This window comes from Leucopleurus acutus, assembly GCF_964270905.1.
Source record: "Leucopleurus acutus genome assembly, chromosome: 16".
NCBI classification, from domain to species: Eukaryota; Metazoa; Chordata; class Mammalia; order Artiodactyla; family Delphinidae; genus Leucopleurus; species Leucopleurus acutus.
In genome coordinates, this window is record NC_139158.1 from 39,563,480 (window position 1) to 39,585,761 (window position 22,282).

The following is a 22,282-nucleotide window of genomic DNA, read 5'->3' on the forward strand; positions in this document are numbered from 1 at the left end:
GGGGCAGAAGGACCCCCCCAGAGCTCCCAGCGCAGACCTGGAGCCCCGTGGTCCCGGCAGCCACAGGCCCAGTGTGCAGTGTGGAGCAAACGTGTGAGGGGCCGTCCACACCGGGCCCAGCACAGACCGGCGCACGTCCCCTTTGACGGGACGCAGAAACACACACACCCAACCCCCGGGCACATGCCGGCCACACCAGTTCACTCACCAGGGCAAGCTCGTCGCTTTGTTTCTGGGCTTCACTCTTGGCTGCATCCAGCTGAGACTGAGATTCTAATAAAAGCTGCCTCAACTTGGACAGAAAACAGACCCGGGTGGTGGGAGAAAAGGAGAGAGAGCCAGTTCCGGTGAGTCAGCACCTCACACCCAACCAAGCACATCCACATACGCCACCCGGAGAGCCTGTGGGGTGTGGGGGAGGGGTGGGCGCAGGCCCCCAGGAGCTTCTGCTCTTTTTTGAAGACGAAGGAAGGATCGCCTTCAGTACACGCTAGTCTCAGGCCTGCACAAATGTTTGTGGATTGTCTTTTGCAAAGCGAGGCCAGAAGTCGGAGATCGAACCAGGATCGGGGGTGCCAGGCCTGGAACAGGGAGAAGCCCCGACGGCACGGGGCAGCCTGACCTCCTCGAACTCAGCTGTGAGCTTCTGCCGCTCCCCGAATCAGAAAACACTCAGATTTAAATGCCTTCCCCGCAGAGATGGTGTCTCCACACCGGGTAGAGAGATCCTCTCGCTGCCAGGCTGACCTGGCTGCCTCCTGCCCTGGCCGCAGGGCCCCCACCAGGCCCACCTGCACCGGGACACTCACCCCTGCCACCTCCGTGGCGTAGTTCTGGCACTCGGCGCTCGCAGCTGCCATGTGCTTCTCCAGCTCGGCCTCCAGATGTGACGTGTGCTCCCTCACCTGGACACAACACACATCAGGAGCCTCGAGCCGGCCAGTGGGAGGGCACGGGCCACGGGGACAGGGCGCTGGGGTCACCAGGCCCTGGGACAAGGGCTGAGAGAGGCCCCCGTGGCCTGATGGCTACGAGCCAACTGAGGCCATGCAGGGGGGTGCCCCCCAGGCCCAACACCTCCTGAAGACGCACCCTGGGGCCGCACGTGTTCTCAGACCTCAGCAGCTTTTAGGTTTACTTGCAAGGAGGGTGCGGAGTGCAGCAGGGCCACCGGGCAACCCTCCCACGGTTCATGAGGCCACGGCAGAAGCCATGGTGCACCGGGGCCCAGCCACCCCGAGGTCGTAACGGCTCATTAAGGACAAGCAGGGACGTGCGGTCGGGGAAGGAAAGCCGCTAGAGGAGCCTCTGTAGCAGGATGGCAGCCCTCCGGACGGCACCCGCACGCACCTGATCGGCACTTTCAAGTTCCCCTTTCAGCTTCCCGACAGTCTCTTCGAGATGCTTCACTGTGACCCGTGACTACAAAGCAAGAAGGGGGAGCGCCGTCAAGCACGAGCCCCGGGGGTCCATCCTGGGATGCACCCCACCTCCCGGGAAGCCCTGTGGTGCCCCCGCCCCACCCCCACCCCCAGGTATGACCAGCACTCTCTTCCTTGGGGGTGGGGCTGGGGGGGGTCTACTTGAGACCGGGACTCAGCTGTCGGTCATTCCACAATGACACTGTTTGTGGCATCACCAAAACCCAGCAAACGTGACTCCCAAGTGACCCAGATAACCCCGTGGGCGTTTCCCCTGAATTGTATGGCATTCTGAGGGAGTGGAGTTTGGGTTCCGAGGGAAGGTGGGCCCTGGGGAGACTGGGGGCCGTGCGGTACCTTCTGGAGCTCCTCCTCCGTGGCGCTCACCCGGGCCTTCCACACCTGTTCCTCCTCCTCCACGCTCTTCTGCAGGGCTTTGAGCATGGCCTCCTGCGGGGACGGCACTGAGCAGGGCCTGGAGAGGCCCCCCCCACACCCCCGTGGCTCCCCGCAACCCCCCGGCTCAAAGCCCAGAGCGGCGGCCGTGCGGGAGGAGGGGGTACAGTTCCGGAGGGGGGCCCCCGGCTGGTGTGCGAACAAGGTTGTCAGGTCTCTCGTCTCCGGTGGGTTTGCACCAGGTGGGCCTCAGCGGCCCAGGACGGGGAACCCAGGACTGGCCATCGCAGAGGGAGGCTGAGTGAGCATGGCCCCTGGAGTCGCAGGAAAGCGGATTCAAGCCGAACGCTGTCCTATCCCTTCCCATACTGTGCCCCAGACCTTCAACCTGAGCTCACCCCCTTCACCAGTCAGCCAAAGAAACTGGGCCTAGAGAGGGGCAGTGACTCGCCCAAGGTCACAGAGGCCTCACCGTCTCGGCCAGGATGCTGCGGTACTGGTCACACTCGGCCTGAAGGCTGTTCTGCGTCTCCTCCGCCTCCCTCAGCTTGGCAGCCAGGTCCTGAGGGTGGAGGGCAGGACAGGGGCCTGCTGAGCCAAAATCCGATGGCCAGCTCCAGGCACCCTCCATCCCGCAGACAGGGCAGGGCGCGAGTCACAGTGGCCGTGCTCACCGAGGGCTCCGTGTGCGCTGGTGGCTGCTTCAGCAGCTCTGGGCCTTTCTCTTTGAGCTCCTGCAGCCAGTCGGCGTAATTCTGCGACAAAAATGTTCAAGGTCGGGCGGGATGTGCCCCCACCCGCACAGGGGTCCCCCGAGAGCTGCCTCCCCTCCTACCTGGTGGGTGGGGGCAGAGAGGCCCGGGAGCAGGGCCAGCAGGGCCTCCCTGGTCTGGGCCTCCGTCAGGCTGAGCTGCTTCTCCGACTCCTCCTGGGGGCAGGGCGGGAGGGCGGGAGGGTGGTCAGCCACGGAGCTTACGGCAGCCCCGGGGGTTTCACCCCAGGAACATGTCCCCAGCCCTTCAGGGGAGGGACAAGGATCGGAGGAAACCAATGGTGGCTCCGTGGGGCCGGCTGGGCGGGGGTGTGTCTAACCTTAGCAGTCAAGTTCCGGCCACCCCACCCCAGGCCTGACCAACTTTAAACAAACTCAGCTCTAAAGAAGGGGGGATGGCAGCACCCCCTACGGGACATGCAGGTTCGTGGACACCTCCCAGCAGACATTCAGGCTCAGGTCTTCTTTCTGAGCGTGTGCATATGGGGGGCAGGGAGCGCAGAGAAGAGGGGTGGCCACCAGGGTCAGGAGCTCCTGCAACCCTGTGGGCGGGAGGATCAGGGCTGCCACGTGCTGAGGGGATAAGGCAGGTCGGGGTCTCGGCTCTCCAACAGCTCCTGGGCCCCCTGCTGCAGCTGCGCTGGCCAGAGCCCCCTCCATCCTCCCTGATGCTCCCACTCAACGCAAGAAAAAGGAGCCCAAGAAAGCGGGAAGGAGCCATAAGTAAAGCCGAGAAGGACTGCACTGTCCCTGGGACAGACAGCCTCTCCCCACACCCTGGGGGCAGGGGGGCGGTGCAGATTTCTGGCTGAAAGTCCCATCTGGTCACCTGTCCCCAGCAGGCTGAGCCTGCCGCCTGCCCCTAAGGGCCCGAGGCCTGGAACGGCACTAGGAGCTCCCGGACTAGAGCCGGGAGTGAGGCTGTGTGTGTGACTTGGGGCTGGTGGCAGGGGGATGGATGGCCGGCAGATGGACGCCCAGCCTGACCACAGCACCACGTGCCTAGACTTGAGTCTCAGAAGCCGACCCTTCTCGCTCACCTGCTGATCCGTGGCCTGCTATGGGCCCCCGACCTCGTGACCACCATTCAGGTGCCCGGGTCATGGGATGCCAAGCAAGGGCTGAGGACCCAGAGGCCAGCTCCCTGTCTTCATCTGGCTGTGTGACCACAATCAAGTCAGGTGACACCTCTGGTCACAGCTTCTGCATTTGCCACAGAAAGGCCAGACAGGCGCCCAGGTCACTCCTGGGGAGTGTAAGTGTAAGCTCCCCAGCTCCGCCTCTCGGAGGCCTCATCTGACACAGCCTCAGGCTTCCTGGGAGGCTTGTGAAAGTTGCTGCAAAGCTCATGATAACAGGACAGTAATTCTGCGTTGCAGGGGGAGCAAAAGGGAGAGGGAGGGCAGGCCTGGCCAAAGCCAGTGGTGAGGCCCCGCCTGCTCATGCTGCAGCTGCAGACCATGTCCCGGCCAGGGCCCTGGACACTGGCCCACCCGTGCTCCCCCGACCTGGGCCTGAGTGCTTGCTACTAAAGACTGTCCTTCCCCCAAAGCTCAATCACGGAGCCCCTGGGCCAGGACCGCAGGGGGCCTGAGAAAGCAGACAAACGTCAGGCGAGAAGAATTAACACGAGCGAAGTCCATGAACAGACTCAGCTCGGGGCCCCCATGGCCTCCGAGGGCAAAAGGCCCAGCTGAGAAGCAGGAGACAAGGGCTTGCCGCTCCCCGCATGTCGCATGTCGGGGAGAAATGCGCGGCGGGAGGGCAGGAGGGCGGGCAGGAATATGCAGCAGCCGGGCCCTGGGTGGACTTCTGAGATGCCCTGAGGCTGAGGCTGCCCTGCACGCAGTCTGTGTGGTCTGCTGAGCTGCTAGACGGAGGCGATCCCGAGGCCGATGCTGACCTTGGCCTGGGTCAGGGACCGCAGCTTCTCCTCGCAGCCCCTCTCAGCCGAGGCCAGAGCCTCCATCGCCTTCCAGTTCTTCTCTCGGAGGTCCTGGGAGGAGAGGGGAGACGGTCAACAGCCAGGCTGGTGTCCGCCGGGCGGGCGAGCCCTCTCTGACCCGTCTCTGGACCTCACAGGCCACCCCGGGCAGCACTGGCGCCAGGCTGCTCTCGGGTGGCCGGGGCCTGCGGGCACCTTTCAGGGAGACGCGTCTGCGGGTGGCAGGGATCTGCCAGCTCTTCAGTGGGAAGAGGGTCTGCCACCAAATGGGGCCGTGTGTGTGTGTGTGTGTGTGTGTGTGTCTCCGGGGGGGGGGGTCCGGGGGGACGGCCCGGGTAGGAGGGACGCAGCCGAGGCTCCCATGCGCCCACCGCAGAGGAGGCGCCCTACAGCCCCCTCCTCACGCCAGGTGACCACATGACCAAGCCGACCCAGTGGGAGTCAGGACCCCCGAGCCCCACCACAGGGAGCAGCCGGACGGGACAAGGAGAGGCCCCGAGCCCCCTCCGCATCCACACGGCAGGTGGCCCCTTGACACTCACGTTGTTCTTCACTTTTTGCTGCTCAACTGCCTCCTTGAGCTCCGTGGCCTCCTTCTCCAGACACCACACCTGCGACTCCAACTCCATGAGGCTGAGGGGGGATGGCGGCGTCACTGCCGGGCTCCGAGGGCCCGCGGCCGCCATAGGCCCTGTCTCGGGGCCCCTTCCTCTGCCCCAGAACACCCGTGGGGCCTGGGGCTACGGTCAGTCCCCTCCCCAAGCCGGCACAGGCTTCAGGGGAGCCTCAGCAGCCACCGTGGCCCCTCCCCTGAGGGCTGGGGGCCCAGAGGCCAGTGCTGTCCCACTTGGTGGCACTGGCTGCGGGGACGGCAGCGGTCAGAGCTGCCACAACGGCCAGCGCGGGGACGCGCCGCGGACAGTCAGGTTTCCAGATGCTCTTTCTTCTGGTAAACTGAGCCTGGTCCCACTCTGTCCCGCAGCACGCGTCGGCTGGCCCTTCCCTGTGGCCACAGCTGCCCTCGAGACTGGGCTGGGGCTCCTCGGAGGACGCCGGGGCCGGAGGCTCGGGTGGCACCGTGGCCGGCACACCCATCAACTGCATCCCTGCTCTCGGCGCTGGGACCGTCCTGTGTCCAAAACCTAACTCTGCTGAGACCCGAAGGCTCCCCCTCAGTCCTGCGCCTGGGCTCCAGGGAATCAGCCCGAGACGACCCCGGATGCATGCGGCTGGCAGGCCGGGGGGGCCATCTTTTCGCACTTCTCTCTGGACTCGAGGCCCTGCGGCTCCGTCCACCCCATCACCCGGAAAGCGAGGGGTGGACGCTCTAGAACTGCTCTGGCTGCTCTGAGGAAGACGCTTCAAATGGACACTTAATACGTCACCTTCTGCGTTAAGGTTTAGGACAGGGAAGCCCCGGGGTCGCACAAAAGCTGACATCCAGAAGCCGCCAACGCCGACTTGAAGCAACACAACAGGGCCCCTCTGGGAGCAGGAGGAAGCCCGTCTGAGGATGCCCCCGGGGGGGACACGTTCGTATTTCTCACCGGGGGCCGGCAGTACACCACGCTAAGGAGGTGCATGAGGACCAAATAACCTCAGCGAGGCTGTGTGCGCTGCCCGCTCTGACGCCCCCGAGCACCGTCTCATTTTCATTCTAAGTACCGTTTGCATGTGGCCTTGAAGACGGCTGTCGACTTCTTGGATGTTGGTTTCAGGCCACAGGACCTGACCCCACCCTCAAAGCTCCAATGGGACCCCTCGCAGTTTCTCCTCAAGCCGCTGGCATTCTGCACCAGCGCTGGCCCCGCACACACCCCTGCAAGAGCACCCCCAAAGGCACGAGGCCCCGAGGAAGAAGGCACAGCAGGCCGGTGGCAAGGACACGCTGACAGTCACCCCCCTTGGTAGCTACGGCCCGAGTTCCAGAACATCTGGGGCCGGATCACTCATCCCCACCCCAGAACACGATGGCCTGGCCTAGACGCAACTTCCAGATAAACAGTCTGAGAAGGAAATTTTAAAAAACCCTAATTCTGCCAAACATCTACATGGTGCAAAAAGCTAGAATCAACCCTGCTTGCAGCATGACTTAGGTAACTAGCAATTAGCTGTGCAGTCCAAGAAGCTGATCGTAAAATACAAGAAGCAAAACGCTTAACACCTCTCTACCCTGGCAAGTGCCGTGAGAAACAGAGTTTGCGCAAAGCTTTCTGGGAAGGTGCACGGAGAGGGTTTCCTTCTGAGTCTCCAGCAAGATGCTTTGGGGCCGCCGTGAGGCCGGCTTCCTTCCCCAGCCCCCAAACCCGAGCCCAAGGCCACGGAGCATGGGCCGTGGCCTGGGGAGGCGCTGGGGAGGGGACTCACTGGCAGCAGCAGCCGGAACAAGGGAGGTTGGTCAGTGGACGACCCAGGACATGACCGACCACCTGCATGCTTAACCCCACGTGGCTGCCCTGGGGACCCCCAGCCACGGCAGCCAGGGCCACCCCCCAAGCTCATGGACATCTGCTGAGGGACACATACCCAGCCCCCTGGCCTGAGAAGCCCACCAGATCTTAGCAACAGCAAACACACAGTCCAAGCAGGCCTGGGGCTGGGCCACTGAAGTCACCCGTCATCAACCCTGCGACCTGGTCAGCTGTGAACCGCACCGCATCCCAGATCTGTGCAAAAGCCCGGGCATCCTCCCGGGTTCTCCACTCTGGGCACGTAACCACTTTCCCGTTTGGGTTACAACTTCAGCTCCTAAATTCCCTCGCCCTGTGACGTGGAGAGAACACCCTGACCAGCCGGTCCTTCCCGGGGAGAGAAGGATGGATGGACGCACGGATGGACGGATGGACAGCGAGGCCCATCCCCCTGCCGAGGCGCAGCCACTCTCTCCACAGCCTCGCTCCTCGAAGCAGGAGCTCCCTGCAAGGTGCCCTCTTCCCTGCCCAGCCTGTCCTCGTCCTCGAGGTCACTGGAGGGATGGGGAAAGGCAGGGCGTCTCAGAGGGCTCCTCCCTGGGACCCCCGCACCCAGGCCACGGCCCCTGCCTCCTCTTACCGGGCCTGCTGCTGGTTGGCCTCCTCTCGGCTGGCCTGGAACGAGAGACAGAGCCCTGAGGTCACCACGAGACCACCTCGCATGACAGGTCATCAGGGCAGGGCCCCTGTGGGGTGGGTGGGGGCGCTCCCAGGAGGAGGTGCAGCTGACCTGGGCGTCCCGGGCCTGGCTCGCCTCCAGCAGGGCCTCGATGGAGCGGATCCTCTCCGTGAGCTGCGAGTTTTGCGCCTTGGCCTCGTCCAGCTGCCCATGGACACTGCTCAGCTCCTCGCACCTGCTCCTCACCTCAGCCTCGGAGGACTGCAGCTTGCCGTGCAGCTCTGCGGGGAGGGAGGCCAGCAGGTTGCAGGGTGCGGGGAAGGCCGGCACAGGTGCCCCATGCTGCCCAGTGCACGCCTGCGGGCTTCCAGGCACTCCCCTGACCCCTGGGTGTCCTGTTAGCTGGTGGAGAAAGTCACAGCCTGGCTTCCTTCTCAAGGACTCACTAGGGTAGAACAGAACGCCCCCGGATCACTCAGGAAAAGATGGAAAACTGAATAGGCTCCTGTTGCAGTTTCTAAAACCTTACTCTCTGGGAGATGGGCTCACGTCGCTGAGACCAGAGGCAGGGGGGCGCCTCAACGTGCCCTCCCTCGGTGACCTCCGCTAAGCCCCACCACGGCTCTGAAAGTCCTCCACGTGTGCCTGACTCCAAACGGCGGCCCGGCCCTGGTCTCCTCCCTGAGCCCTGGCTCAGACGCCGGCCACGTCCACACGCAGCTCTGCTCAGACCTCCTGGTCCCCTCGCTGTGGCTGTTCTGCTTTCCTGTGCCCCCGCCTCTCACTCACCTACCAGGCTTGTGGATCCAACATCCACTGCCTGCCGAATCCACCAGCGCCTCCGTGGCTGCCTGGGCCCAGCCCAGGTGCCTTTGGTCCGACGACTGCAAGGCCCCATCCCTGGTCCCCACCGGGAGCCGGAGCATCCAGAAGTGCAGATGGGATCCCGCCAGCCCTGCCCGTGCTCCCCGCCCCCTCAGCACTCCACACAGCCCCTGAACTCTTCAAAGGAGGGTGGCCCGGCCCTGCCCGTCTACCCCACACTAGCCACTGCCTTCTTCTCCAGTCTCGCTTGCTGACCTGCATCTGTTTCTTGTACAGGCCAAGTTCAAGTTCACTCCCATTCTCAGGGGCCCCTTCGCGGTTTCTGTGAGGCTGGCCTCTCCCCATCATCCAGACCTTGGGCTTAAACATCCCCTTCTCCCCAGAGAGGCCTCCCCTGACCACTCAAAGCCACACCCAGCCCATCACAGCAGGGGTCAGCAAACTAGGCCCTTGGGCCAACCCAGCCCACAACGTGTTCTTGAAAATAAAGCTTTATTGGCACGCAGCCAGGTCTGTCTGTCTAGGGTGGCTTTTGCACTGTGGCAGCAGAGCTGAGCAGTTGTGACAAATACCATTTGGCCTACAAAGCCAGAAGTATTCACTGCCTAGCCCTTCACAGACACAGCCTGCCGTTTCTAGGACCTGCTCTCGGTCACGCTGCCTACCTGAAGTCTGTCGACATGGGTCCATCTACTGTGCCCGTGTCTCCTGCCGGAACGCGACCCCAAGCCCGCTGCTTCACTCCCGGCCAAGCCCCAGGCACCCACAGGAGTGCTCGGCCCCCAGCAGTGGCTCCAGAAGTACTGGTGAGCCCTCACTGGAACGGTCTGCCCTGCTTCTCTAGGGGCCCTTGGTGCCCTGGGTTTCGTCACCACCTCCCGTTTGAGAAGGTGACTTGTGAACACGGGGACCATAAACCCACCTTCCAAATCTGGCCTCCAGGCCTGACTGGGCTGGAAGAGAAGGCCGGCAGCAGCCCCAGGAGCATCACGGCTCCAGGTGGGTCCCACAGCAAGTGACGCCGAAGGGGCAGCATCTTCCACCTTGAGCCCGCCCCCGTATCGCACCCCACAGGCCACACCCCCACAGGCTCCACCCCACCCCCATATCCAGCCCCACAGGCCCCGCCCCCACATTCAGTCCTCCGCAGCCCAGGCCTGACCCCGAGCACCCCCGGCACGTCCCCTGACGGGTGGGGAGTCAGGGGTCCCAGCTGCCCTCGCCACCCCCACCACGGAGCCGGCCCCCACGCCGCCCTCACCGGCCATCTGCTGCTGCTGCTCCCGGGCCTTCTCGGCGTCCGCCCGGAGGCTGGCATGGCTGGTCTGCGAGCGGCACAGCTCCCGGCTGACCTCATCCAGGCGCTTTTGCAGGGCCTCCTCGCTCTCCTTGTGAGACGCCTGGGGGCCAGCAGAGGGAGGAGGGCTGGGAGGATGCGGCAGGAGGTGGGCCCTCAGCCGGCTCTGCCGTCTAGAGCTCCTCACACCCTGCCATCCTGTGCCGATGACTTATATAAGCCTCCTGGATTTCCAGGTCAGTTCACCTGCTAGAAAAGGCCAAGAGGCCACCGTGGACCCTGAAGAGCGGGCTCCTGGGGAAGAGGCCTCAGGTGAAGGCAGGACAGCCCCAGAAAGGCAAAGGCCCATTTTCACCTGAATGTGGCACAGGGAGAGGCTTCCTACAAGCTAAACGTCCGGCCTGAGCTGGAGATTTCCCGAGGGGGCCTGGGAAAGGGCATATGGTTGTTAGGCAGTTCTGGACAAGGCATCCGTGTGTGTCAGCCACCCCAAGACACAGGTACCACCACCACACCCACATTACAGGTGGGGAAACTGCACCTCTGAAATCCGGGCCTCACTATCAATACCACGGGGACTCTGTGACCTCAGAGAGAGGAGATGCTCGCGGCCTGGGAATTCCTGGCTACAGTGATGGTGACAACCCGGGCGCCAGAAGGCTCCAGCCCCGGAAGCCCCAGGGCCACCCGACAGCCTTCAGAACATAACCACCAGGCCCTCCCCAGGGGCTCTGATCTCACTGCTCAGGGTGGACCTACTTTACACCAAGTTATCCATCTCAATTCCACCCAAACAATCCAAACTTTGTTTATCTGTGCCTGTTCTTAGGCACACACACAGCAGTCTTACAATTTCGTGTCTGTCGTTCTAGTCCCTTCCATAAAACAGCCCCACTGCCCCACACGCTACAGCCGAGAGCTTCAGTGACTGAGCAGAAACAGGTGCAAAGCTGTGTGGGTCTCCAGGGTTTCCTTGTCCTCCAGAGAAGTTACACGCACAGAGGTATGACAATTGCCCCACGCCCGGTCACCCTGCCCCGAAACAGGCCAGCTGGGGGACGCAGCACTCGTCGGGCCAATGAGCAGGGAGGCCCCGAGACTGAGGGGCCCACTGGTTGCTGCCCAGCACCTATGGGGCAGGGAGGGGACAGTCTTCCTCCCTCTGGACAACAGGCGTCCCCCCTGGGAAAATACGAGCTTCCGGGCCACATCCAGAGGCTGAGAAGAAAGAACACCCACCGGGCCTTGAAGCCAGAGGCCGCGCCCGCCGGCCTGGCTGCGGCCGGAGCTGTGACACCACACGTGTGGCAAGTGTGGGACGCTGACTGCTCTGGGGCTGCCCTGGGGCTCAAACCCTGGCTGTGGGTGAACTGGCAGAGTTGCTGAACTTTGTGCATCCAATTTCCTTCTGGGTAAATTACAGATAATAACAGTATCTACCCCATAAGGTTGCAATGAGAATTACCTGAGTTAAGCTTGTAAACGTTCAGAACAACGCTTAGCACACAGAAAGCACCCACTCTATGCTGACCAGGTATCACTACTAACGAGGCCAAGGTCAAGGGTTCCAGCCCCAGCCCTGCCTGGGTCCACTGCAGTCACAGTCACAGCTGAGAAGGGAGGACCCAGGGAGGCCACGCGTAGAGCCTGGCGGGCAGGATTCACGGGCACTGAGGTGGCTGCCCCCGAACTCACCTGCAGCTGCAGGACCTGCTTCTCAAAGGCAGCCGCCTTGGCCTCCAGCGTCTTCCGCTGCTGCTCCTCCTGCCGTGCGGCCTCCGACTTCTCCACCAGCTCCTTGCTGACCTTGCCCAGCTCCTGCCGGAGCTTGGCCAGCTCTGCATTCTGCCTGCAAGACAGTCAGGAGGCCCCGCATGACGGACAGAAGAGGGCTCAAGTCGGCTCAAGTCAGCTCTCGCCAGCCCCAAGAGCCACCCCGGGAGATGGGACCGGAGGTCTGAGCCCTTCCTCCGGGGCACCTGCTCTTTCTGAAGTAGCTGCCCATCTTGGAGCCCCTCTGAGGCCCTCTATATAATCAGCCACGTGGGTGTGACGTGTTTTGTTGAAGATGCTGTTTTACAAACACGGTGGAGGGACCGGCAAAAGCCAAGGGCAAAATGTGCACTAAAGCAGCCCACGGAGCCCCTGACAGAAGTGGCTGATTCCTCACGGTTGGTCTGGGCCCAAATGAGCCCTGGGATGCTGCCCTGCAGGACCGGGGCCGGCGGCCCGCTCGAGTCCACACGCTGGATTCACTGGCCGACTGGACCACAGCCAGGCAGGGAAAGAGGCTGCAGCATCTTGCACGAGACCCCTCAATGCTGCACAAGAGCTGGGTCTCAGGACCAGCGAGGAGGTTCAGGAGTGACGGAAGGAGATGTGACTGACAGCGAAAGGGGCAACTCCGGACCCGCCTTTCCCAGCATGAGGAGGTCGTCAGCGTGCAGCCTCCTTCACAGCACAAAAGACACCTCTTCACGGCAGGACTGACCGTCCAGCCAAGGGACAGTACCAGACCAGGTGAAGGCGACAGAAGAGACGGTCCACAGCCCTGAGTGGCAGGAAACCTGGCCAACACCAGCTCTGCCCTGCTGCCTGGGGAGGGGAGATGTGGGCCCCTGGTCTGCACGGGGGAGGCCGCCCCAAAGCCCTCTGCGGGGCCCTCAGTGCACGCTTTCCAGGGCCAAGATTCGAGACCGGGGAGCCCACGCGAGGCTGGACTCCGGTACCAGGGATGGGGATGAGGGTGGGAGGCCAGCTGGGTGGCCCCTTGGGACCGACATGAAGCTCTGGGAGGGACGTGGGGACACCCGTCCCACACGGCAGAGTGTCCGCAAGCTGATGGAGTCAGCAGCCACAACTCAGGGCCAGGCTTTAGAGCTGTCCCCAGGATGGAGCCAGTAGTGGACACTACATGAGAAGGAAGCCAGTGTCCCTCCGTCCCCACAGTCACCTTCTGCCATGACTGCTGAGGAAACCGCAGCCCCAGACCATCAACCTGCCAGCAGGTCAGGACGGAGATGAAGACAGGGACCCCTGAGAGAAGGGACCAGCGAGGAGGGTGGCCGTCAACCTCACTCCGAGTCAGCAGGGCCGCCAGGAAAAGCAGCCTTGTTGAGCACAGGCTTTGCTCCCGGTGCCGCTTGTGGGCGACACTCTTCCCACCTGCCCTCCCGCTACGGGCGCCTGCTCTCTCTGCTCCTGTCAGTCTCCTCTGGGGGAGAGGGGATGGTCTGGGGATAACAAGCACCCCAGAAATCCCTACAGGACACCCCGGATGAGAGAAGGCAAAGAAACGGGAACCAAGAGAAAATGCAGTGGGGCTTCCTCCTGGCCAGCCTGCTGGGGTGGTGGTGCTGAAACCAGGGCCACAGAAGACCCTGCCCCCTGGGGAGTGGCCTCTGCCGGCTCACGGAGGCCTCCTGGCTTCAGCTCCTGAGCAGCAGACGTCCCCTCCTGCACAGGAGACCTGACCAGGGGGATTCAGGGCACTCAGGCCCACGGCAGGGCCCACACCACACCAGACCCGCATCTTGGATGGTCAGCCTGGCTCTGATACTCTGGGCCAGAAGCAGGGACACTGTGAAAATAGACATGAAAAAGTATCTGCTCTCCCAGCAAAGCCAGGACCTGAGGGGATCTGGTGACACGGATGCTGGGCATGGGCTGGAGCTCACTAGCCCTCCCAGGGCCTGACCACGCGAGAGGTCGCTGGCCACGTGTTGAAGGCTCACGGAGGGACCCTGCCCACTCCGGGCCCTCGGGGAGGTGCCAGGGTCCGGCCAGGGGCGCAGGGCTTACTTGCTCTCCACTTGGCTCGTGGCCTGGTTCAAGGCGTCCCTCAGGATGGAGTTCTCCTGCTGCAGGCGGGCCAGCTGCGTGTTGGGGCCATTCTCCAGCTGCTCCTGGAGCGTCCGGATCTGAAAGGTCATCCAAGGGGCATCAGAGGCCGCTCGGCCTGACAAAGAGAGCCACCCCGGAGCAAGGTCGGCAAGACCCCAGCCCGCAGACAAGAGCCCGGAGGGCTCCGCCTTCTCCCCCCGAGGTGGGGAGGCCCCCTCAGAACAGGGGCCGGAGAAGTGCAGAGCCGAGCACTCAGCCCAAAGCCCCAGATGGAGCTGGTGCGCTCTGCCCCGACCGAGGCTCTGAGACCCAGCAAAGGGCCACAAGCCACAGCCTACGGTTACCCCGAAGATGCCCGTTTCCTGCCCTCTGACCCCCTGTGGCGCGGCCCGCGGAAGCGGAGTGCAGGGCTCTGACTGTGCAGGCCAGGGCTGGCCCGGCCCTCCGCTGGGGCTGTGCGGTTTTTTGGGCCTCTAGTTTTATGGCGTTCTCCCAACCTCGAGTGGAGGAGGTGGAGCCGGCATGACTCCAGGGTCATGGAGAGGCTGTGAACTTGACCCATGGGCCCCCAGGGAAAAGGATGGAGTGCTGACCACTTGGGACCAGAGTGCTTTCAGACAATGCTCTTTAAAATGTGCATACATCTTCCTGGTTATTAACGTTAAACACACACACCATCTGGCCAGGTGAAACAACCCTCCCCCAAACAAACGCGATGGTGAGGGCCCCATCCGCGGGCATCCGTGCCCGCCCTGCTGCCCACCTTGCCCTGCAGCTGCTGCACCTCCTGCACATGCTCCCGGTAGCTGGCCTGCATGCGCGCCTGCACGGCCGTGATCTCCTGCTCCCGGGCCACCAGCTGCTTTTTCACTTTGGCCTCCCCGGCTGCTGCCTTGGCCTTTTCCGCTGCCAGCTCCTGGGAGGAAGCAGAGGGCAGAGAGGCTGGTGAGGCGGGCGGGGGCAGCTTATCAGATGAAACCAAGACCATCATGACCCGGAACATGACCTGGGGCCAGGAGGAGGCTGATCGCAGAGCCACAAGACCCCCGTCCTGAGCTCTCGGACAGACGGGAGGAGCCACAGCAGAGAACGAGCAGGGGATGAGGAGGGACCCCGGAATGCCTGCCGGCCTGCCTGGCGGAGGGCTGGCCATCAGGCCTTGGACACAGTGGGCACAGTGGATACAGGCAGGAGCTGGGCAATGTGGCATCCTGTCCCTGGGCTCTCCAGAGAACGAGCAGGGGATGAGGAGGGACCCCGGAATGCCTGCCGGCCTGCCTGGCGGAGGGCTGGCCATCAGGCCTTGGACACAGTGGGCACAGTGGATACAGGCAGGAGCTGGGCAATGTGGCATCCTGTCCCTGGGCTCTCCAGGGGCACTGGCTGAACCCTGCTGGGATTACAACACCCTGGTTTGGCTCAGTGTCCGACAGCCAGGCCCCAGAACGCCCTCTTCTTCTTGAGTATCTCTGTCAGGACTGACAAGGCAGCAAGCCCTGATGGCCGCGGGGTCAGCCCACTCCTAGAGGGCCTCGGTCCCCGTGGACAGCCGCTCGGTCCACCGCCCTATCCCTGGAATGTCTGCTCCGGTCAGTGGCAGATGCCCACAATGAACACGGGACGCGGGGCCTGGGGACCCAGAGCCTCAGGCAGGGGCAGAGCGCAGGGTGGGAAGGGCTGGCCAAAGGACGGGGTCTCCATCTTCGCAGAAGGAATGGCAGTGGACGGAAACAATGGGGGAGCAGGAAGTGATAGTGTGAGGAGGGACCCGTGCACCGGTCCCCTGGCGGAGGTGCTCTCTGTCGAGGGGGCCTCTAGCCAGACTGGGGCACAAGTCCCATGAATTCAAGGCCCCTCCCCGTCCTGGGCAGTGGACCAGAGAAGCGGGAGAGCCTCCTCTTCTCCAGGCCGGGATGCTAGGGAGGTCTATCCCAAAGGGCCAGAGGGCCCCTCCCGTCTGAGATGGGACAGAACCGGAGGCCAGGGAAGGGCCGGGCTGAGCGGGTGGCCGCTGGGTGCCAGGGCGGCTCTGCATGCCTGGAGTTCCCTGGGACCATCCGGGACCCCTGGCCCCACTCTTCAAAGAAATCCTCTTCCTGGCTGTGCCCAGGGCGAGGGCCCACAGGGGCAGAGGCCACTCGGACACGCACGTGTCTCGTTCCTTCAATCCTCTCAGTAAGGCGAGGCTCCCCATCTCTGGTTTGAAGCTGAGCTCACAGAGCCTCGGGGAGGACACGCTTTCGAAGGCCGAGAGCAGCCCTAAGCGACAGGATGGGCAGGAACCTGGGGCCTTGTGGGCCCACGAGGGTCCCAGAAGGGATGGTATGCGAGGTGCCCCTCCTCTGGCTGAGCTGGCCGCTCGGCAGGGATTCAGGGCTCCGGCAGGCTTCCTCTGACCCATGCCTGCCACCCTACCCCAAGCAGAACAGAGGCCCCTAAGTACACGGTCCAGCCCGATGAATAATCACACAGAGGTGGCCCTCCGCCCACCATGCCGGATGCCCGGAGGCTGAGCATAGGTCTGGGGAAGGCCTTCCCCACCCTGAGCAGGCCTCAGGCAGGTCTGGGCATCCACCCGGCTCAGGGTGTAAGGATCCCAGTCTCCTGGGACAGGGTCCCAAGGCCACCAGGATTCAATGGGATTTCCCTTCCTTTTGCCCTGGGACTTTTTAAAGGCAAAGAAAGGCCAGATTTTCCTCAGGGCATCTGTTTCATCCTCCACAGCTTCTCTTTCTTCTAGGAGCTCAGAATCCCAGGACTCCTCCTGTCTGTCAAATTCTTAATTCAGTTGCAGTGGTCAGACTTATCTTCTTGAAAGGCACACCTGCTGCTGGGGGTCGGAGCCCCATTTCCTCTGACTGAGCTGAGAGGCACCGTCGCGACACCACCAGCCCAGAAACTCACTTGCTCCCCAGGCCGAGCGGGCCCTGCACCGTGAATCTCCCGAGGCGGCTGAGGCGTGGACTGGAGCACCCCTGCCCTGAGAGTCTCCTTGTCCACGGAGGATTCAGAGCCCAGCCTCTCGGGCCCGAGTGAGGACAGGATGGGGTCCAGCCCAGAGTGTCACCTCGGGACAGAGGCCCCGGTGCCCAAGCAGATGACAGCTGGAAAGAGTTTTCCAGAAGGACGGCTCTGGAGCCACGTGTGGTTCCTCAAATCCCTGAACACGTCCCCGAAGACGCTCAGAAACCAGGATGGAGGTCTCAGGACGCCCGAGCCCGTGAACTGGTGCCCGGAATGGTCTTTGAACCCAACTCTGTTGACTTCACCCACTTGCAAGGTGCCCACTTAACCTGGCAGACAGTCCACACGGCCTCTGTGTCCTTTAGCCACAGATCACAAGAAAAGGAATTCACCAAAACCCTCTTTTGCAACCATAAAAAATTCTGTACAAGGACAAAGAAATTGTGACGGGAACTAAACAAGAAACGCGGATCCTATCCACCCCCCAGCTCCTGGGATGATCAAGTTAGTCGGAACTTCTACATTCTCAGAAGTTTCTCATATAACTTTACTCAACGGTGCTAGGCTGGAAGACGTGGCACAGCAGTGGAATCCCCTCCGCTCTGCTTGAAACTCTCAACAGAGAAGTGCAGGGACTCGGCATCCATGGACTCCAGGGCACAGAAGGACAGATGGCGATGCCTGGGCCTCAGTGGCCCCTGCCAGGCAAGGTGACCTCTGAGCTGAGACAGGAAAATGGGGGCCCCACCCTGGAGGGCTTCCTGAAGGAGGGGGCTCTTTCCAGTGAGCCAAGCGATGAAGGGCACTCGAAGCTAATGCAGAAGCACCAGAGGCCCCGGGGAGGCAGTGAGGAGCAGGCGCGTCGGGGGAGCAGATTCGGGTCTGAAGATTGGGAGCCACCTGCACTTGAAGAGGCGGCCCTCCCAGGGCCGCATAAGCGCTGAGAGCCCGTGAAGACCCCCTGCGGCTCAGGGAGGAGGATGCCGTGGGGGAGGCAGGGCCCCAGCTGGACGCACTGTCAGACGTCTTGCCTCAGAGCCAAGGCCTGGAGCCCCAGGGGCTGCGCCTGTGTCTCATGGCAGGGAGACGGTGCCTGGGCAGGGCTGGAAATGCGTCTGGTCGGGGAGGGGGAGGGCGAGGGGGAGGGGGTCTGTGGGTCAGCTGTGCTAGGGTTTGGAAACTCAAGTAGCCGCCCCGAGGGGAGCAGCAAGTGTCCTACACAGGCAGCAGCGCCTAAGGGGCTTCCTGTTGCAGGGTGCACCCCCCACCCCGCACCTGCTGTCCAGCCCGAGGTGGCCGGAGACCCCAGCAATGGCCACCATCCCCGTCAGAGGCTGCAGCTGCTCACTCGTGACACGTCCAGCCCACCCTAATCTCGGGCCAGCACGAGGAACTGGCCGCGCAGCCACACAGCCACCAGCCACAAAAACAGTCACTGCCCTTTCCTCTCACGTGAGCTTTATTTTGGGGTCAACACATCTTCTCAGGTTGTCCAAAAAGAGGATACAGAAGAACAGCCCCCAGAACCACAGACTCCACAGTCGCTGCTGGCCGCGGGCCCTTGGGGCAGAAGGCCTGGGACTCACAGCCCACTTCCATGGGGCAGAGGCTCCTGGCCTGGGACGCGCCAGCAGCTGGGCGGAAAGGGAAGCGCAGTCGGCTCTTGGGAGCAGGGTGAGTGGCTCTGGCCGCCCTGCATCCAACCAGCAACCCGAGGCCGCGGGGGACACTCCCGAGAGAGAGGACGAAGGCCACCGGGCAGGAGGCTGCACTAGGGGAGGCCTCAGAGACCGGCCTTCCCCTTCCGCCTCCTGGATGGAGCCTGACCAGGAGCGACCACGGCAAAGCCTCGTCTTCCGCTCCAGCCGCCCGTCCGTCCCCCACTGAACAAACCTTCCCGTCTGGCCTAGAGCCGCAGCCGTCGCTCAGGACGAACTCTGAGGCCTCGTGAGCGAGCGACGCAGGCGCCCAGCCGTGTGGGATGTTCCGAGGCCCCAGCCGCCTCCCTGCGCCCGCTGTCCCGCGGAGGAAGCAGGGACAGGGCGAGGGCCACGCAGGGCGCGATGCTGGGAAGGACAGCTTAAACGGGAGGGACCAGCTTTCTGCAGGGGACCCGGACCTCCTCCTCACAAGGAGTGGCCATGTGCCGACCCCTCCTGAACGAGGCCCCCAGCCCGTCGGGGCAGCACGGGCCCTCGAGACCAGTGTTCACTGGGTACATACGTGTCACATGCTGAACCACCACGGGACCGCTCCCCAGACAGCGGAGAAGGGGCAGCAGCCCCGCTAAGCCCTCGCCACGGCTTTCTGCTCCAATTCTCAAGAAAAGACCCTGGGACCCACCGTGCCCACCCTCCTCTCAGGGCATCACCCTAAAAAGACGGGGCCACAACCGCAGGGCCGGCTGTCCCCTCCAACCCGTGCGTTCCCAGTCCCGAGAGGGACCCCACTGTGCAGGGGTCCTCACGCAGCCACAGCCCCCGGGCTGACCCGGCGCCGGCCCTACCTTATTGAGCTCCCTCAGTTTGCTCTTGGCGGCGGCCGCGTCCTCCTGCTCTGTGGCCAGCAGCTTCTCCTTCTCTTCCAGCTGGCGTTTCAGAATCGCCACAGGGTCACCCTTCTGAGTGGCCTAGAGATGCCCACAGAGCCACGTTAATGGGGTGGCCAGACGCCTGGTTTGAGACTCACCCCGACCATCAGACCCCGACCCAAAAGCAGAGCGGCGGCCTGACGGCACACACTTCTGGGGGCGGCCCCTGCCTCTGCCGCCCGGTCGGCCAGGCCTCGGGTCCAAAGCTCTGGACCCCTGGGGTAGTTGTGGGAGCATGGTTCTTCCCTAACCCCAGTCGATGGTGGCCAGGGCCTCTTCCCGGCCTGCTGGGGGCCGTTGGCCATCGTCCCTGGCTTGGTGCCCATCCCTCAGCTGCTGGGGGCAGCCTGCAGGCTGCCAGCTGAAGCCTGGAGGCCCGGGCACGGGGTGGGGGTGGGGGGTGGGTACCTGGGGACAGTGGCCTGAGCTGAGTTCAGGCCTCTCTTGTTGGAGGGGAGCGGCCACCTTGACCTCCGGCCACTTCAGGCCCAGAAGACGGCCCAACGTGCACTGAGCGAGGAGCTCCTGTGACCGCAGGGCCCGTCACCACTCAGCAAGGGCTGGGGCGGGGCGGGGGGGGGGGTGACCCAGTGGCCTCAGGACACTCCCAACATCTTTCACCACTGAGGTGCCACAAAATCCTCCAGCAAAATTACCTACAATTCCAGCTGTTTAAGGAACAAACATGCCCCGCGGCACCTCCTGGGGCAGCTCGTGGCCACAAGCACCAGACAGAGAGAAACCAGGGAGACAAACACCCTCCTTCCTGAGCCCGAGCCCCGGCCACAAACCAGAGGATCCCAGCTCCTGGCCCCCTCGACGCCCCTCCCCGGCCCTTAACAGCCCTCCTGCTGCAGTGGCTGGGCTGCAGCTGAAGCAGAAGCATCCGCGGGTGATTCACGCAGCCCGACCTGGGGAAGGGCACAGAGTTTTGCCGAGAGGCAGGTGGAGGTGTTCCAGGAACACTCCGCGCAGCTTGTCAGGTCAGGTGCGGCCGGCCTGCGGGGCACCATCCAGGGGAGGCCGGGGCCCAAGACCAGGAAACCACTGCCACTCACTGGCCCCTGGGGTGGGGGGAGGGCCCACCTTATGCCACGTGTCCTGGACAACACCTGCTTTCTCAGACAGGATCTCGATGAGCCGCTGGGCCTCGCCCTCGCTGAACACCATGCTTCCGACCGTGGAGACCAGCGTCTTGTAGGGGAGGCAGAGCGGGCTGTCGGTCTCCGGGGGCCCTGCACAGAAGGGAAGGGGCAGGGACTCACACTCGGGCACCAGCCACCAAGCCCGTCACACCCCAGAGCAGCAGAGGCCAGTCAGAGCCGAGGTCTCTGTCTGGCTGCCCAAGGTCTGCGGGCCGAGTGCAGCGAGCCCACCCTGGGGTCTCAACTGGACTCAGCTCAGGTCCTGCTCAAAAACAGCAGCGGGGAAGGTCCCCAGGAAAGAAAGGCTGAGTATTCCTGGGCTGGAGGAGATGTCCCCCTACTTTTTCATCATCAAAGTGAGCAGACTTGGGCAAGGCATACTTTCCCATAGGTGCTTTTTTCCTTCCTTCTTTTCCCAGCAAACTGCCTGGGCCAGCTCTGGCCGTGCGCCACCCAGCGACGCTCACGCCCCTGCCAAGACTGAGCCCCACCGGCGGGGAGCAGGAGGCTGCCTCCCCGACGTCCTGGTTCAGACCCTCTATTTCCAGCCCTCCCTGGACGAAGCTTAAGGCAGGTTTCAGGACAGGGATGGCTGGGTTCGTCCAGAACAGGGCTGCCCGCTCGCTGGTCCATTAGTGCGTGACCTTGCTGGAGAACACAGAGCCATGTGCCAACAGCCAGCTGTCACTCCTGGACGCCCGACGCCCCCGCGATAGCTTCACTCTCACGCAGCCCCTCACACAGCCCCAAAGACACGAAAGGGTGAACAGAGACCCCCCCCCCCCCCGTCTGGCAGCTCCTCGCGCTGAGCTCCCCAAACTGCCCACGAGCTGTGGAACGACAGGGCCCCAAACGAGCTGAAACAGAGCCAAGCGGCCGCCTGCAGCGGCACCTGCAGCCAAGCCCACCTCACTGAGGACAGCGAGGGGAAGGTTTCCATGGCAACTGAAATTCTCTGGCTTGTCACAATATTTTCACTCCCTAGTTACAATATTGTCATTACAAGTCAAAGCACTTAGCAGGATCCCCTAATAAAGGGGACGTGGCACGTGGCGAGCTGGTTGCTATGAGCACCTTCACTTTAGAACTTTCTACCCCGCGAAGCTTGGGCGTAAAAATAACCATGTTGGGTTTCCCTGGTGGCGCAGTAGTTGAGAGTCCGCCTGCTGATGCAGGAGACACGGGTTCGTGCCCCGGTCCGGGAGGATCCCACATGCCACGGAGCGGCTGGGCCCGTGAGCCATGGCCGCTGAGCCTGCGCATCCGGAGCCTGTGCTCTGCAACGGGAGAGGCCACAACAGTGAGAGGCCCGCGTGCCGCAAAAAAAACCAAAAAAAAAACAAAAAAACAAAACCATGTTGACATTAAAGGCCTAGGAACTTGAGAGTGTCATGAAAACTGGGAGGTGGGGGGAGGCCCCCTTCAACCTTCATTCTTTTCACTGAAATATGTACGTAAAATAATTTTAATGGTAAACTTCTGCACCCTAGAGAAAATTCAAGTACAGCTAAGCCAGAAGAGAAGGAACCACTCGGACGAAAACCTCACGGTCAGCAGTTTGGTCTCTGGGCTTCCTGCTCCGCCCCGTCGGCCTGCAGACCGATGTTTCTGCCAGGGTTTTTCAGAAGAGGGAGGTCGGCCGGAGTCAGACTGGGCAGGATGGCCTCCCTGAAGCTGGCCACTCAGATGTTTTCCTCTGCGGACACAGAGAGGCCTGCTCCTGCGCTGCCCCCAGCCATGCTGGCTGCCAGGCACCTGCCACGTGGCTAGTGGTGGGAACTGGGGTGGCTCCCAGGGGAGCACACACCAGATTGTGAAAACTTGGTATGGAAAAACAAAAGAATGTAGAATACCTGCAATAATTTTTTATATTGATTGCACATTGAAATGGTAGCATTTGGGGTAACTGGGTTAAATGAAATATATTAAAATGAATTCCACGTGTCTCTCATTTGCCTTCTTTAGTGTGGCTCACAGTGTATTTCCAGCCCTGG

General features: G+C 62.8%; 1 protein-coding gene across 3 annotated transcripts in view; it reads right to left on the bottom strand.

Moving 5' to 3' along the window:
• Positions 1 to 22,282, bottom strand: part of RRBP1 (ribosome binding protein 1) — a 59,049-nt gene that overhangs the window by 3,581 nt on the left and 33,186 nt on the right. For all 3 annotated transcript variants that reach the window (XM_082857018.1, XM_082857017.1, XM_082857016.1), the window contains exons 3-19: positions 20,230 to 20,378; positions 19,060 to 19,182; positions 14,353 to 14,505; positions 13,548 to 13,666; positions 11,442 to 11,595; positions 9,711 to 9,849; positions 7,736 to 7,905; positions 7,586 to 7,620; positions 5,077 to 5,167; positions 4,493 to 4,585; positions 2,653 to 2,745; positions 2,492 to 2,572; positions 2,290 to 2,379; positions 1,779 to 1,871; positions 1,351 to 1,422; positions 810 to 905; positions 209 to 292 (exon numbers count right to left, since the gene is read on the bottom strand). In XM_082857018.1, the coding sequence (XP_082713144.1) occupies positions 209 to 292; positions 810 to 905; positions 1,351 to 1,422; positions 1,779 to 1,871; positions 2,290 to 2,379; positions 2,492 to 2,572; positions 2,653 to 2,745; positions 4,493 to 4,585; positions 5,077 to 5,167; positions 7,586 to 7,620; positions 7,736 to 7,905; positions 9,711 to 9,849; positions 11,442 to 11,595; positions 13,548 to 13,666; positions 14,353 to 14,505; positions 19,060 to 19,182; positions 20,230 to 20,378 (1,835 nt within the window). The remainder of the gene's footprint in view (positions 1 to 208; positions 293 to 809; positions 906 to 1,350; positions 1,423 to 1,778; positions 1,872 to 2,289; positions 2,380 to 2,491; positions 2,573 to 2,652; positions 2,746 to 4,492; positions 4,586 to 5,076; positions 5,168 to 7,585; positions 7,621 to 7,735; positions 7,906 to 9,710; positions 9,850 to 11,441; positions 11,596 to 13,547; positions 13,667 to 14,352; positions 14,506 to 19,059; positions 19,183 to 20,229; positions 20,379 to 22,282) is intronic.